The sequence below is a fragment of the Lagenorhynchus albirostris genome, chromosome 11, assembly GCF_949774975.1.
Source record: "Lagenorhynchus albirostris chromosome 11, mLagAlb1.1, whole genome shotgun sequence".
Taxonomy (NCBI): Eukaryota; Metazoa; Chordata; class Mammalia; order Artiodactyla; family Delphinidae; genus Lagenorhynchus; species Lagenorhynchus albirostris.
In genome coordinates, this window is record NC_083105.1 from 86984041 (window position 1) to 86997235 (window position 13195).

General features: G+C 37.1%; 1 protein-coding gene across 2 annotated transcripts in view; it reads left to right on the forward strand.

Annotated features, from left to right (window-relative positions):
- The first annotated feature begins 8476 nt into the window (after window positions 1-8476).
- ABCC9 (ATP binding cassette subfamily C member 9) overlaps window positions 8477-13195 on the forward strand; it is a 148844-nt gene continuing 144125 nt past the window's right edge. For both annotated transcript variants that reach the window (XM_060166742.1, XM_060166743.1), the window contains exons 1-4: window positions 8477-8505; window positions 8857-8971; window positions 11460-11520; window positions 12845-13006. In XM_060166742.1, the coding sequence (XP_060022725.1) occupies window positions 12865-13006 (142 nt within the window). In that variant the 5' untranslated portion in view covers window positions 8477-8505; window positions 8857-8971; window positions 11460-11520; window positions 12845-12864. The remainder of the gene's footprint in view (window positions 8506-8856; window positions 8972-11459; window positions 11521-12844; window positions 13007-13195) is intronic.

The window sequence follows — 13195 nt, forward strand, 5'->3', positions numbered from 1 at the left end:
CCACTTTTAGGGAGTGAGCAGCCAAAGAGGATTCATTGAAGGGGATTGAGGAAAGGCAAGATATTAAAGAGAAGAAGAGTCTGATGGGCTAAAACTAAAGGAAGCAAGTTTTCAAAAAGGAAGACTAAGTCAAGAGTGTCCAAGTGGCAGAGAAAAGCCAAACAGAACTAAGGCTAAAAGAAGCTACAGCATGTGGCAATTACACCTCATGAGAATCTTCTGTTCCCGGTCCCACTGTGACTGATAGTTTAGGCCCTCACCATCTCTCCCCCAGAACTACTGTAAAAGCTTCCTGTTTTGCATCCCTGTCTCCATTCTCATCCTCACTAATCTACCTTCCACATTGCATTCAGAGAGATCTTTTAAAATCAGGGACCACAGCATCTCATGCTTGCTTAGAAAACCTGGGAAGAAGCTCCACATTGTTTAGTTTGAAATATAGCCCATCATAAGCCAGTCTCTAGCAATCCTTTCAGCTCCAGCTCACTGTATTTCTATTTATGCTACATTAAGGTACTTACAGTTCAAGCACGCGAGGTCTTAGGAGCGTCTGAGCATCTGCACATGCTTGTCTTTTTGCTTAGGAGACTTTAAGCCTTCTTTTTTCCCAAATTAGGCTGGTAATGGAAAGATTCTATACCTTGGTTGTAGTGCTAGTCACATCGCAGTATATATTAGTCAAAACTCATAGACCTGTAAACCTAAAAGATTAGATTTGACCATATGTAAGTTTTACCTAAATAAACGCTACTCAAAGGAATCTGGAGAGTCCCTAAATATTTGGCAATTAAAACATTTCTAGATAATCAATGAGTCAAAGAAGAAATTTCAAAAAATTAAAAAAAATATAAAGTCAATAGCACTAAAATTATTTTTAAGCTAAATAAATAAATAAATAGATATCTCTAACTAAACTGATCAATAAAAAGCGAGAAAATGAAAACTACCAATATCAGGAATAAAAAGGGATATCAACAAATATCCTACAGACATCAAAGGGATACTAAGGAAATATTATGAATGACAGTGTGCCAAGACATTTAGAAATTAGATTAAATGTACAAATTCCTTAAAAAGCACAGAGTATATAAACTGATACAAAGAGAAGCAGAAGATCTGAATACTATCGTATCTAGTAAAGAAATTAAGTTCTTAAATAAAAGCTATTGTACGAGGAAAACTCCAGGCCCACATGACTTCAATTTTAAATTCTATAAGAAACTTGAGGAAAAAAATAATAATCTTACAAAATTCTTTCAGAAAACAAAGGCGGAAGGAGCATTTTCAAATTTATTTTATGAGGCCAGCAAAATCCTGATGTCAAAACTGAATAAAAACATTGCCAAAACAAACAAATAAAAAAAACTCCCCCTCAAACCCAAAACCAAAAGTCAAAACACAAAGAAAGGAAAAGAAAGCTATAGACTAATGTCCCTCATTAAGACAGAGGTAAAATTTCTAAATAAGGTATTAGTAAATTGAATCTAGGAATATATAAAAATAAGATAATATCATCACCAAGAGAAATTTATCCCTGGAAGGTAAGGTTGGTTTAATACTAAAAAAAAAAATCAAACAATTAATTTTGGCTTATTCATGGAATAAATGAGAAAAGCATATGACCAGCATAATAGATCCAGAAAAAATTTGGCAGAATTCAACATCTATTTATGATAAACTCTTTCAGCAAACTATGAAGAGCAGTAAATATCCCCAGCCTGATGAAAGAGATCTATAGATAACCTGAAGATAACATCTTAATAGTGAAAGACTGAATCCTTTTACCACTCATATTAAGAACAAGCCAATGATATCAACTTTCATTATTTCTATTCAACATCTCATAGGAGGTGCTAGCTAGGGCAATAGGCAAGGAAAAGGAAACAGGATACAGATAGGGAAGAAAGAAGTAAAACTTTACTTATAGATCACATAATCATGAATGTAGAAAATCTTAAATGATCTGTAAAAATACTAGAACTCATAAATGGATTTAGCAATATTGCAGGATACAAAGTCATTTCTATATTCTAGTAATGAGCACTGGAAAATGATATTTTAAAATACTATTTATAGTAGCATCAAATCATAAATATTTTGGGATAGATTCCTTGAATTGTGTATAAGACCTCTACACTGAAAAGCTGAAAACATGTCTGAGAGGTAAAAGAAGACTTAAATAAGTAGAGAGATGTATTGTGTTCCTGGACTGGTCAACTCAATGTTGCTAAGATGCAAATTCTTCCCAAATTGATTTATAGATTCAACACAATCACAATAAAAATCTCAGCAAAATTTTGTAGAAATTGACAAGCTAATTTGAAAATTTACACAGAAATGAAAAGTGCCTTGAACTTGCTCAAATAATCTTGAAAATGAAGAACAAATTTGGAGAACTTAACCTACCTGATTTCAAGACTTGCTATAAAGCTACAGTACCAAGAGTGATAATGGCAAAAGGTAAGACATATGGATCAATGGAATAGAACAGAAAGCTCAAGAGGAAACCTATATTTGGTCAAGTGATTTTTGACAAAAGTGGCAAGATAGTTCAGTGGGGAACAGAACAGTTTTCAGCAACTAAATTTACACATGAAGAAAAGGAATCTCAACCTCTATCTCATAGCATACACAAAAATTGACCATAGACCTAAACACAAATCTATGACTGTATTTCATATTTCTAGAAAAGATGCAGGAGAAAATATTTATGATTTTAGGGTAGATAAAGATTTCTTAGAGAGGAAAGTCAAAGCACTAACTAGTAAATAAACAAAAATTAACCATTGGACTTGATCAAAATGAAAGCATTTTTTTAAATTGCCATTAAGAAAATGAAAAAGCAAGCCACTAACTGGCAGAAAATATTCTCAGTTTATTATATAGCTGACAAATGATGTATCTGAACATATAAAGAAAAGTTACAATTTATAATATGATAAGTAACCAATTAAAACAAAATGGGCAAAAGTTTGAAGACACTTCACAAAAGAAGTATATTGATTTTCTTTTGTGACATAACATATTGCCATGAATTTAGGTAGATTATAACAATACTCATTTATTATCTCACATATCTGTAGGTCAGCAGCCTAGGTGGGCTCAATTGAATGCTTTGTTTAGGGTCTTTCAAGACAGAATTAAGATGTTGGACTGACTGGGCTCTTATTTGGAGGCTCTGGGGAAGAATCCACTTCCAAGCTCTTTCAAGTTGTTGGCAGAATTCAGTTTCTCATGGTTGTAGGAATGAAGTCCCCATTTCCTTGCTGGTTGTTGGCTGGGGACTGTGTTCAGCTTCTAGAGGCTACTCTCAAGTCCTTGTGCTGTGGTCTCTTCATATAAGCAATAGAAAATCTCTTCACATCGAATCTTTCTTGTTCTTCAGATCTGACTTTTTCTTCTACTATCAGCCTGTGAAAACGCTCTGCTCTTAAAGGGCTTATGTGATTAAATGAAGTCCACCTGGATAATCTACCTATTTTTAAAGTCAAGTAATTAGTAACTCTAATTACATCTGCTAAATGCCTTTGATACGTAACATAATGTAATCATGGAAGTAATACCAGGAGCAAAGGTCATGGAAGTCATCTTAGAATTATGCTTACCACAAGAAGATATATGAATGACCAAAAAACTCAAAATCATTAGTCATAAGGGAAATGTGAATTAAAACCACAGTCAGGAAACTCTCCACACCCCATATGAGGTTTAAAATTAGAAAAAATCAAAAACAATAAAAAAGCACTAACAATACTAAATATTGCCAAGACTAAGGAGCAACTGGAACTCTCATGCTTTTCTGGAAGGAAATGTTTTAATCACTTTGGAGAACATTTTGGCAATTTCTGTAAAGTTAAATGTACAATTATTATATGACCCAGCAAATCCAGTGCTTGGTATTTACCTGAAAGAGATGAAAACTATATTTACAGAATTTCATTGAAGCCTTATTCATCATTGTCAAAAACTGGAAATAACCCAAATGTATATCTATAGGTGAATGGATAAACAAATTGTGGTATATTCGTACAATGGAGTTCTCAGAAATAAAAAGGAATAAATTACTGATGCATGCAACAGCATGGATGAATCTCAGAAATTTTATGCTTAACCAAAGAAGCCAGACACAAAAGAATTATACTGTATGACTACATTTATATGACATTTCTAAATAGGCAAAACTAATCTCTTGTGATAGACCTTAGATTAGTGGTTACTCTAGGTGGGTGATGGTGAGACTGACTACCAAAGGCAAAAAAGAACTTCCCAGAGAAATGAAAATATTCTATATCTTTTTGGGGTCATGGTTATGTCAAAGCATTTTAGATTTTACATGTATAATGGATGGTTTTTATTTTATGAAAATTATATTTAACAAAGTTGATTTGAAAATATATTGTATATATTTCTAATGAAAACAAAAATGTTTTGTCTTCTTCTAATGTTAACACTGTTCTGGAATTAAGAATTGGTAAAATTAGAGACAAAATACAATTAAGCTGTAAGTATTTGAGAGAGGGAAACAAGTTGGCTTAGTCACTTTGGGCTGCTGTAACAAATTACCATGGATTGGGAGGCTTAAACAACAAACACTTATCTCTTACCGTTGTGGAGGCTAAGAAGTCCAACATCAAGGCACCGGCAGATTTGGTTCTTGGTGAGGGCTCACTCTCTGGTTTGCAGCTATCTGCCTTCTTGGTGTGTCCTCACATTGGTAGAGAGCAGAGAAAGCAAGCTCTATCTCTTTCTCTTCTTATAAGGACATGAATCCCATCATGGGAGCTCCACCTTCATGATATCATCTAAATCAAATTACCTCCCAAAGGCCCCACCTCCTAATGCCATTGAGGGTTAGAGTTTCAACATGTAAGATGGAGTGGGGGAGGACACAAACATGCAGTGCATAACACAAGTATACCACTATCTGTAGATAAAAGTCATATTTTCTGGAAAGTCAAGGTGATATGGGAAAACAATACTGGGATTATTGAGAAAGTTTAATAACGTGGCTGGATATAAGATAAATATATAATCAGCTTGAAAACATAAAAAATAGTGTATTCTTAATAGCAGTATAAAATATGAAAACAAATATGTAGAATTTGTGTGACCAATCATTACAAGAAATGTACAGAACTATATAAATTTAATATCAAGATAAAAAGAAGAGTTAAATGGAAAAGACAGAACACTAAAAACATGACATTTCTTTATAAATTAATTCCTAGATTTAACGAAACTCCAATAAAATCTCCAAAAGAGAGTAGCTAAGAAAATTTTGAAAAGAGTAAACAGAGGACTGGCACTACCACAGTTAAAATATACTTTAAAGCTATAATAATCATATCCATCTGATCATAGTAATAGAAAAAACTGAAAAACAGATTAATTGAACAGAACAAGTAGCTCAGAAACAGATCTTATTATAAAATAATTATATATACATATATATGACAAAGGTCGCATAACACATCAGGGCAAAGGAAAAAGATTATTCAGTAAATGGTGTTGGTGTAACAAATAAAATATGAATTTAGGTTCTTATCCCATGGCTTTTGCCCAAAAAAATTCCGGAATCATATCTTAAAAAACCTTGAAAAAAATATAAATGAAGGTCAATATTTATTAACTAAAGCACTGGAATACAATGCAGTGGTAAAAAGCACCAGATTTGCCAAAGTAAACTTTCCTTTAGGAAGAAGCACCAGGAAAGCAAAGACCCTGCAGGTCGGACTCACGACGGACCTCCGTGTGCACGTGATCTAGCACATGGTGTGTGCTCTAATAAATCTGTATAGAAGGTATAAAAACAATTATTTTTATTTTTTGTAAAGGTAGAACCACCATCATTTTTCAATGACAAATTGGAAAAATATTAGTCCTACATATGAAACAGGATTAATATCCCTCTCTTATTATAAGTTCATGCAAATGATAGGAACTTCATTAAAACCCATTAGATGAACAAGTATGTGAACAAGCTGATCCTGATAGAGGGAATACAAAAGTTTATGAACATTTGAAAAACGTTGGATGTTAATAACATGTTATGTGTGAAATTACAAGATTTTTTAAAACGTTAAGAAGATTCGTTGCTGGTTTGGGTGTAAGTGTAATAAGTCATCTCGTAGAGTTTGGAGAGAGTTTACACAAACTGAAGGTAGTTATGCATTCTGTATCTACAGCTTTAAAAATATTTACTACTTTTGATCCTGTAATTACTTTTCTGAGAATGTATCTTAAAGAAACAATCTGCTACCAAAAAAAACTTTTATTAATAAGTTCATCATAGTATTAACCATGGTAGTGAAAATCTGGCAACTTTCTGAGGAACAATAAGAAAATGGATTTAAAATTATGGTATAGACACAAAACGAAACATGATGCAGCCATTTAAAAGTATTTCTACAACGATTTTAAAATGCCATCAGAAAATAATTGTTTTAAAAGATACTGTGAGGAGACAAATTATTTTGCAGCTGCCAATAATATAAAATATGCATAGAAAACATGATCACAATAGCATACGTTTTAGCTTTTATTGAAGGGGCAGGCACTCTCTCGGAGCTTTAAAGGGATTACCTCATTTATCCTCACATAAAGTCTATGAAGCATGCATTTTTTTATTCGTCCCATTGAATATGTGAAGAAATTGATAGAGGGATTAAACAATTTGTCCCAAGTCTCTGAGCTAACTAGTAGGGTAGCGGGATTTGACAGCAGGCTGGCGCCTGGATCCATGCTTTTTAACACTACACTTGTTTTGTTTTTGTTAAAATATAACTAAATGTTTTCGGTAGTTTTATAAGTTTGAGGGCTTATATTGGTCACCCTTATACTTTTCCATACTTCCCAAAGTTTGACTTAAGAAAAATTTTTTTTAAAGCATGACTTTTAATCGTAACAAATGACCTTATTTGTTATATATATATATCTTTGTTAGCTATACATACCTAACAAATATAAATATTTGTTAGATATATATATCTTATATATCTATCTATATCTCTATATATGAAATCTCAAAGTCAACTTGATTTTGTGTGGTCACACTCAGAGTCTGTATCTGGGGATTATCTGCACCCCTTATTTCCAGTTCTCTCCCCCTAGACGCGCTGGGAGCCTCTGGTCTCCCTTCTGGCTTGCTCATAGGGTGGCCACGGTTCAGGCCACAGTCCCGGCAGCCCCATCCTGGAAGCGCGCTTTCTACCTGCGCCTGCGTCGCGACAAACAGCTCCAGGGTGCAGTAGCCACGTTTTCAAAGTACGCGGGCCCAGAGTCTCCGGGACCCTCCCGGTGCCACCCCACGAGGCCCCGCAGACCCCTAGCGGCCGCGACTCCCGGCTTCAGTCGCTGGCCGAGGAGGCCGGGCCTCACCCGGGAAAGCAGCGACCTTCCGAGAGGGAGGCGCCCGCCGGGAAAGCCCGGGGCTGGCAGGGCGAGGGGCGGCTCGACCCAGAGTCGGAGCGGCCGCCGGGGTTTGGGATTGGGGTCTGGGGACCAGCTCCGGCTGCCCGCGGGCCTGGAGTGGTGCTCCTCGGGGGTCGCGCACAGAGCCTCGGAGGCACCAGCCCTCTGGGCTGACCATCCTTTCTCAGATCAGCACAGTTGACGAAAACAATGGTTATTTCATGTTGACTGACCCCTGATAAAAACAAGTGTTGATTACAGAGGGTTGCCCGGGGCAAAATTTACTGCTTGCGTCCGGGTTGGGGAGTTCTTGTGGCGTGAGTGTATTTTAAACACGTTATCTCCTTGAGACTTAATGATCTCTCTGGTCGGGAACAAGCGTGAGCGGAACTGATTGTAAACCCGTGGGAAGCCAAAGCCCCACTTTCGGGGGGCAAGGGTTAAAGGTCGCCCTTCGGGACCGCGGCGACTGGTCCAGAGGAGTCACCAGGTTTCCCGGGGCACTGGGGCGATTATTCGGCTTGAGCTTGCGTTGCTCAAGCGAGACATTCCCACGCAAGGATACAGCCTGGCAGCCGTTTCCTCCGTGTGGAATGAGCCCTTCCTTTCCCCGGTCCGCTCAGGGGGAAAATGGTGAAACCCCCAAATCCGCTTCTTTACGTGGTTAATACAAGGGCGCATACAGAGCCTGGGGTAAAAAAAATTACAAGTGCAAGTGACCTTGCGTGTTTTAACGTTGGGAAACTCGACTCTGGGGATAACGGAATCGTAGACTGTTAAGTTTAGGCGTCTAATGAATTGGGGAGACGCACATTACTTAAAATCCTTGTCTCGCGCGCCCCAAGTTTGCCGCTCCGCGGCGGAAAGCTGGGCCGAGCGGGGGTGGGGAGGGTCTCCAGTCCCAGGCGCGGCGTTCGCTCGGGGCTTCTTCCCAGTTTCCTGCCTCGGAGTCGCCGCGTCCGCCCCAGCCCAGAGCAGTTTGTGCAGTTGAGAAACTCGATAGGAGGCAGCAGCTGATCTCCCACTACCCTAAAAATAATCCGCTCGGCGCCCGGCGTGCTTCGGCCAGGGGAGGAAACGCTGCCTTCAGAGCAAGTGAGTCCGTGTCTTCTACATAAATAGGGTTTCAGAATTTTACAGAAAACTCTCAGCTGTCGATTTTGATCTAATCTTTCAGCAACCAGAAGGCTCCCGCGCACTCTCGCGGCGCTTCGCCTTCGCCGTCGCTATTTCTAGGATGAAGGGACCGGGCCCCAGCCGGGAAAGAGAGGGCGTGGAGATCAGGTTTCCAGCTTTACTTAGAAAACTCTGGTCGGCTCCTGCTTAAACCAACTGGATGTAGTGAAAGGAGTTATTACATTTTTTTTTTCCCCTCTCAGACATTTCCGTCTTGTTCATGAGGTAACTTTCCATCTGCTTTAATTTGTGTTCCTCTTTGATTTATAGGAGTTCTGCGTCCTGCTTTTAAATTTACACTTAAGACAGTGTAGGAAGCCGGTGTTCCGAAGGTAGTGCAAGTGCGCCAGTAGGGGTTTGAAGCAGCATCAAGCGATTGCCCAAGGTATTTATTTGTTGCTTTATTTGTCCAGTGTGGGATTTAAAAAAAAAAAAAAGAATCACTGGAGTGTCTGTGTAAGAAATCTTATCTGCTGAGTTGTTCCAACATTTCCTTTGGTATGCAGTAGAACTTCGATGGGTGCTTCAGCTCAGGCATTAAATCAGAAGTCGGGACTTTTTTGCTTGTAATTTTCTACTTGGATCTGTCATTCATACATAGATAGACAGACAGATGTCTTTTACTTCGTATTTTATGAACCATGGACTGAATAACTTCAAATAACTTAATTACATTTGTTTTCCTAAGTGATCTGATCCTGAGCATACCCTAGGTGATGATAAAGCCTTGAGTAAGTTCTTTAAAATGTTGTGTTTGTGTCTCACATCATAATTTGGTTAATCTCTGAATAACTGAAGAATGAGTTATTTTGTGTGTGAGAATGCAAGCTTTTTATATTGCATTTAGCATGTTTTCTTCAGGTGTTTCCAGCATGTTAAATTCTCTGGGATTGCTGTCCCATCAGAACTGACAGTGTCTGCTGGGTGAACAGAAAAGAGTGCTAGTTTTCACTTATTTACTTTATATTCATCAACTGAATCCAAATGTTATAAATCCTGAGGGTGTGGAACTTCACCCAATATATTTCAAGGCATAAGAATACTGAGGGTAGTATTCTTGCCATGAAATCATAAGTGTGGTCATCAAGGAATATTTTTGTTTTACGTTTTCTACTCTACAGACGGTCCCTAGAATTGAAGTTTCACTTTTGGTGTTTGTCTTTAAAGTTCATTCAGTCAAATTCTCCAACCCTATCAGCTATCATAAACAGTTGAACATCTTTCTGTGGGTTAATGCTTGTGGGGAGAAAAATGTCGTATCTTCCTATCTGGCCTCCTTCCCTCTCCCTCCCCCTGGATGCTGGGGCCTCTCAGTGTTGGCTGAACTAGACAGCTCCAGAAGGGGTGGGGCTGTAGGTGTCATGTGACAGCATTTATCCAGCAAGAGCAGCAATTTATACCCTTCCCAAAGCATTCCCAACTTAACTTGGGTCCTGGGAGGGAAACCCTGAATGACAATTGGAGATTTAAGAATTAGTTGAAAAATCCTGATTGAATAAAATGCCTCAGGTGCACACAAACAATGTCAACAGATCTGCAATAAGTTTACTTTTTCCCTCTTTTTGTCCGTGTTGGGTTGTAGTAAGGGCTGGTTATTAGAATGTGCTGCATACAGGCTGGGTGTTGGGGAGGAGAAGGCTAAGGGGTATGGGGAAAAGGATAGAGGAAGAGGCAGAAGAAAAAGCAAAAAAGGAGGCATGCAGAGAGAGACAGTGAACAGGCTGGGAGCCAAGGGGAAATGTGAGGTTAAGATGATGGTAGAAAAACATCATTCTAAAGTTTTTACTTTACCAGTATGAAGTATGCATTTTAGTGCCATTATGTCATTGTATATTTCCCTGTCTTTTGGATCATAACCTTTACATTATACCAAGAATGTTTGGGATACATCTAGTCTGATTTATATAGCCTAGGACCACAGGGACTGTTGCTGTTATGTGCACTGCTGAACTCCTAGTGCCCAGTGCATGGTCAGCGTCAAGAAGTATTTTCACACTTAATTAATTAATGGCCTAAAGTCCCAGACATCAAGTGCATGGCTAAAAATATTCTTTGACTTTTTCAAGTTGTTGTACTTTTCTGATGTTTTCTTTCCACAGTTACATATCCAAAGATTACTTAATTGGTAGGTTTCAGGATTGATTAAATACCAGGCAGGCAGTACTTATGTTAATGAAGTATATAGATGTTTTGCAAATTCAGATTCTATTTTAGCATCTGGCTCAGTGATCATGATGAAATATCAAGGTTTATAAATGTAGCCAATTGGAATACTATAACTTTTGATAAGATTATAAAACTAGCTAAAGTAAAAATTATTTTCCGGTTTGTTCTAGGAAACAGTTTATACATGTCTTTCAATTAAGAGAACTTAAAGTTTCCTTTCATCACTTCTATTAAGTAAAGGATGTAGTCTTAAAAATTCCATTACAAGCTATTATTTTTCAGTTTCTGTTTTCTTCATTTTTACCAGAAATACATCTAACATACAATTATAAACTCAGAACTTCCTTTTTACTGCTAGTTTAAAAATCTCAAGTCCTTTTAAAAATTCCCTTATCTAGCTTAGAACCTTAACAGTTGGTAAGGATTTGGCAAGTATATAACTTCATCTTGAGTTTTTAAAAAAATATAACATTTTTTTGGAAAAGATGAAAAAAGGTCTTGACTAGAGAACATAAGAAAAAAAAGTGTTACCAGAAATAATATGAGAGGAATTCCATATGACCACTTACAGACTGTTAATACACAGACTTTCTAACTAGTTGTTCTATTCATATGTTTTGTAAAATTTTTGTTTAAAATTTGATTTCTCCAATAGTTTGCCTACTGTTGCCAGTCTTTTCTGTATAACACATTTTGTTTTTTTCTAGGAAAAAATATGATTCGTGACCATTACTAAATCAATTATCAATGAAAGGAAAGAGAGAAAAGGTACTATTTTAGTTATCTAAACCTTTGCCAAGCTTGAATAACCTAACTCAGAATCCAAGGTGACATAATTATGGAAAAGAAACAAAGTCCAGTGAGGTTGAAAGCTTAAACTGCTGCATATTTTAATATGAATAGATAAGAGATTGCTTTAAAAAAATAGGTTGGAAGCTATGTGATGGAGTGGGATGAACATAGTTTATAGTCAGACACGTGTCTGTGGATTCTGGCTACTCTACTGGTTGGCAAGTTATTGAACCTCTCTGAACACCAATAGCATCCTCTAAAATATGAAGAGCTCCACAAACGTTGCTTCATTGTTCTGAGGGCTTAAATAATGTATGCAAAGTTCCCAGAATTTAGTAGGTGTTAAATAAATAGTAGACATAAAAGAAATTTTCCAAATGCTAAAAGTCTTGCTGGCATTTCACATTTGATGAAATAGACCCTCGCTCTTAGACCATGTTTCGGCACAGCAGTAAGAATTCATTGAAAATGTTGTAAGTCAGAGCTTGTCACTCCTCTGATCTCCACCCTCTCAGTGGCTCCATTTCATTCAGAGTAGAAGCCAGAATCCCAACAATGGCTAAGAAAACCGTGTGTCATCTTGACCTCTGTTTCTTCTCTAAGCTTGTCCACTTCTCCTCTAATGGAATAGAGCTTTCCAATAAAAAGGCATCCTTTGTTTCAAAACTTGAGTAGGATGCATTTCATGTAAGAATAGGCTGTGACCCTTTGACCTGAGTAGTTTCATTAACTTGTCACTTGAATTATATTTAATTAGTCTTAAACACTTGATTTTTCTATTGTTCAGAAAAAGGCTGTGTGCTGGTTGCCTCCCAGTTGGTCTCTTTGTATTACTATTTCCTGCAATGGATGAAATGTTGCAGTAAATTGTGTCCAGCTGAAGTTGTGAAAGCATTTTCAATGAATAACCATGGGAAAGGATTTGATATTACACCATTTTGACTTTCCAGTCAGTTTCGTTTTTCCCCCTTTTTCTTGATAAACAACCATTTTTGGTTTTTGATTATTTAGACAAACACTCCTTTGAGCTACCACTATTGATAGATATCAATTATTATGTATTTTCCAAGTTAAAATGGAATATTTTAATCTGGATAAAAAACCTATTGAAAAGTGGATCTTATGGAAGGTATAAGGCCTTTATAAGTAAATCTTGAATAACTTTGGCATAGAGTTTTCTATTTCCTCAACTGCAAAGATAAAGGGGGTTAATTTTATGATATAACACCTCTTTAAGTCTATAATTTAATGAAGGAGAATTTCATAATAAGAGGCTTTTCCTCCTTTCTCTTCCTTTTAGAGTAAACTATATAAGAAGAAATGAGCCTTTCATTCTGTGGTAACAATATTTCTTCATATAATATCTATGATGGTGTGTTGCAAAATCCCTGTTTTGTGGATGCCCTCAACCTGGTCCCTCACGTCTTCCTGTTGTTTATCACTTTTCCAATATTGTTTATTGGTAAGTAACCTACTGTCCTACAGTTCATCACCTAGCATTTATAAGAAGAGTCTTGTTAATGGCTGAGATTTGGTATAATGTTGATGTAATTTCTCCAGCACGAGAACTAGCATGTAAGTCTGTGGGAAAAGAACAAGCAAGTATTTCGTTTTCCAATTACTTATGTTTTTGGCGTTTGATATTCTATAG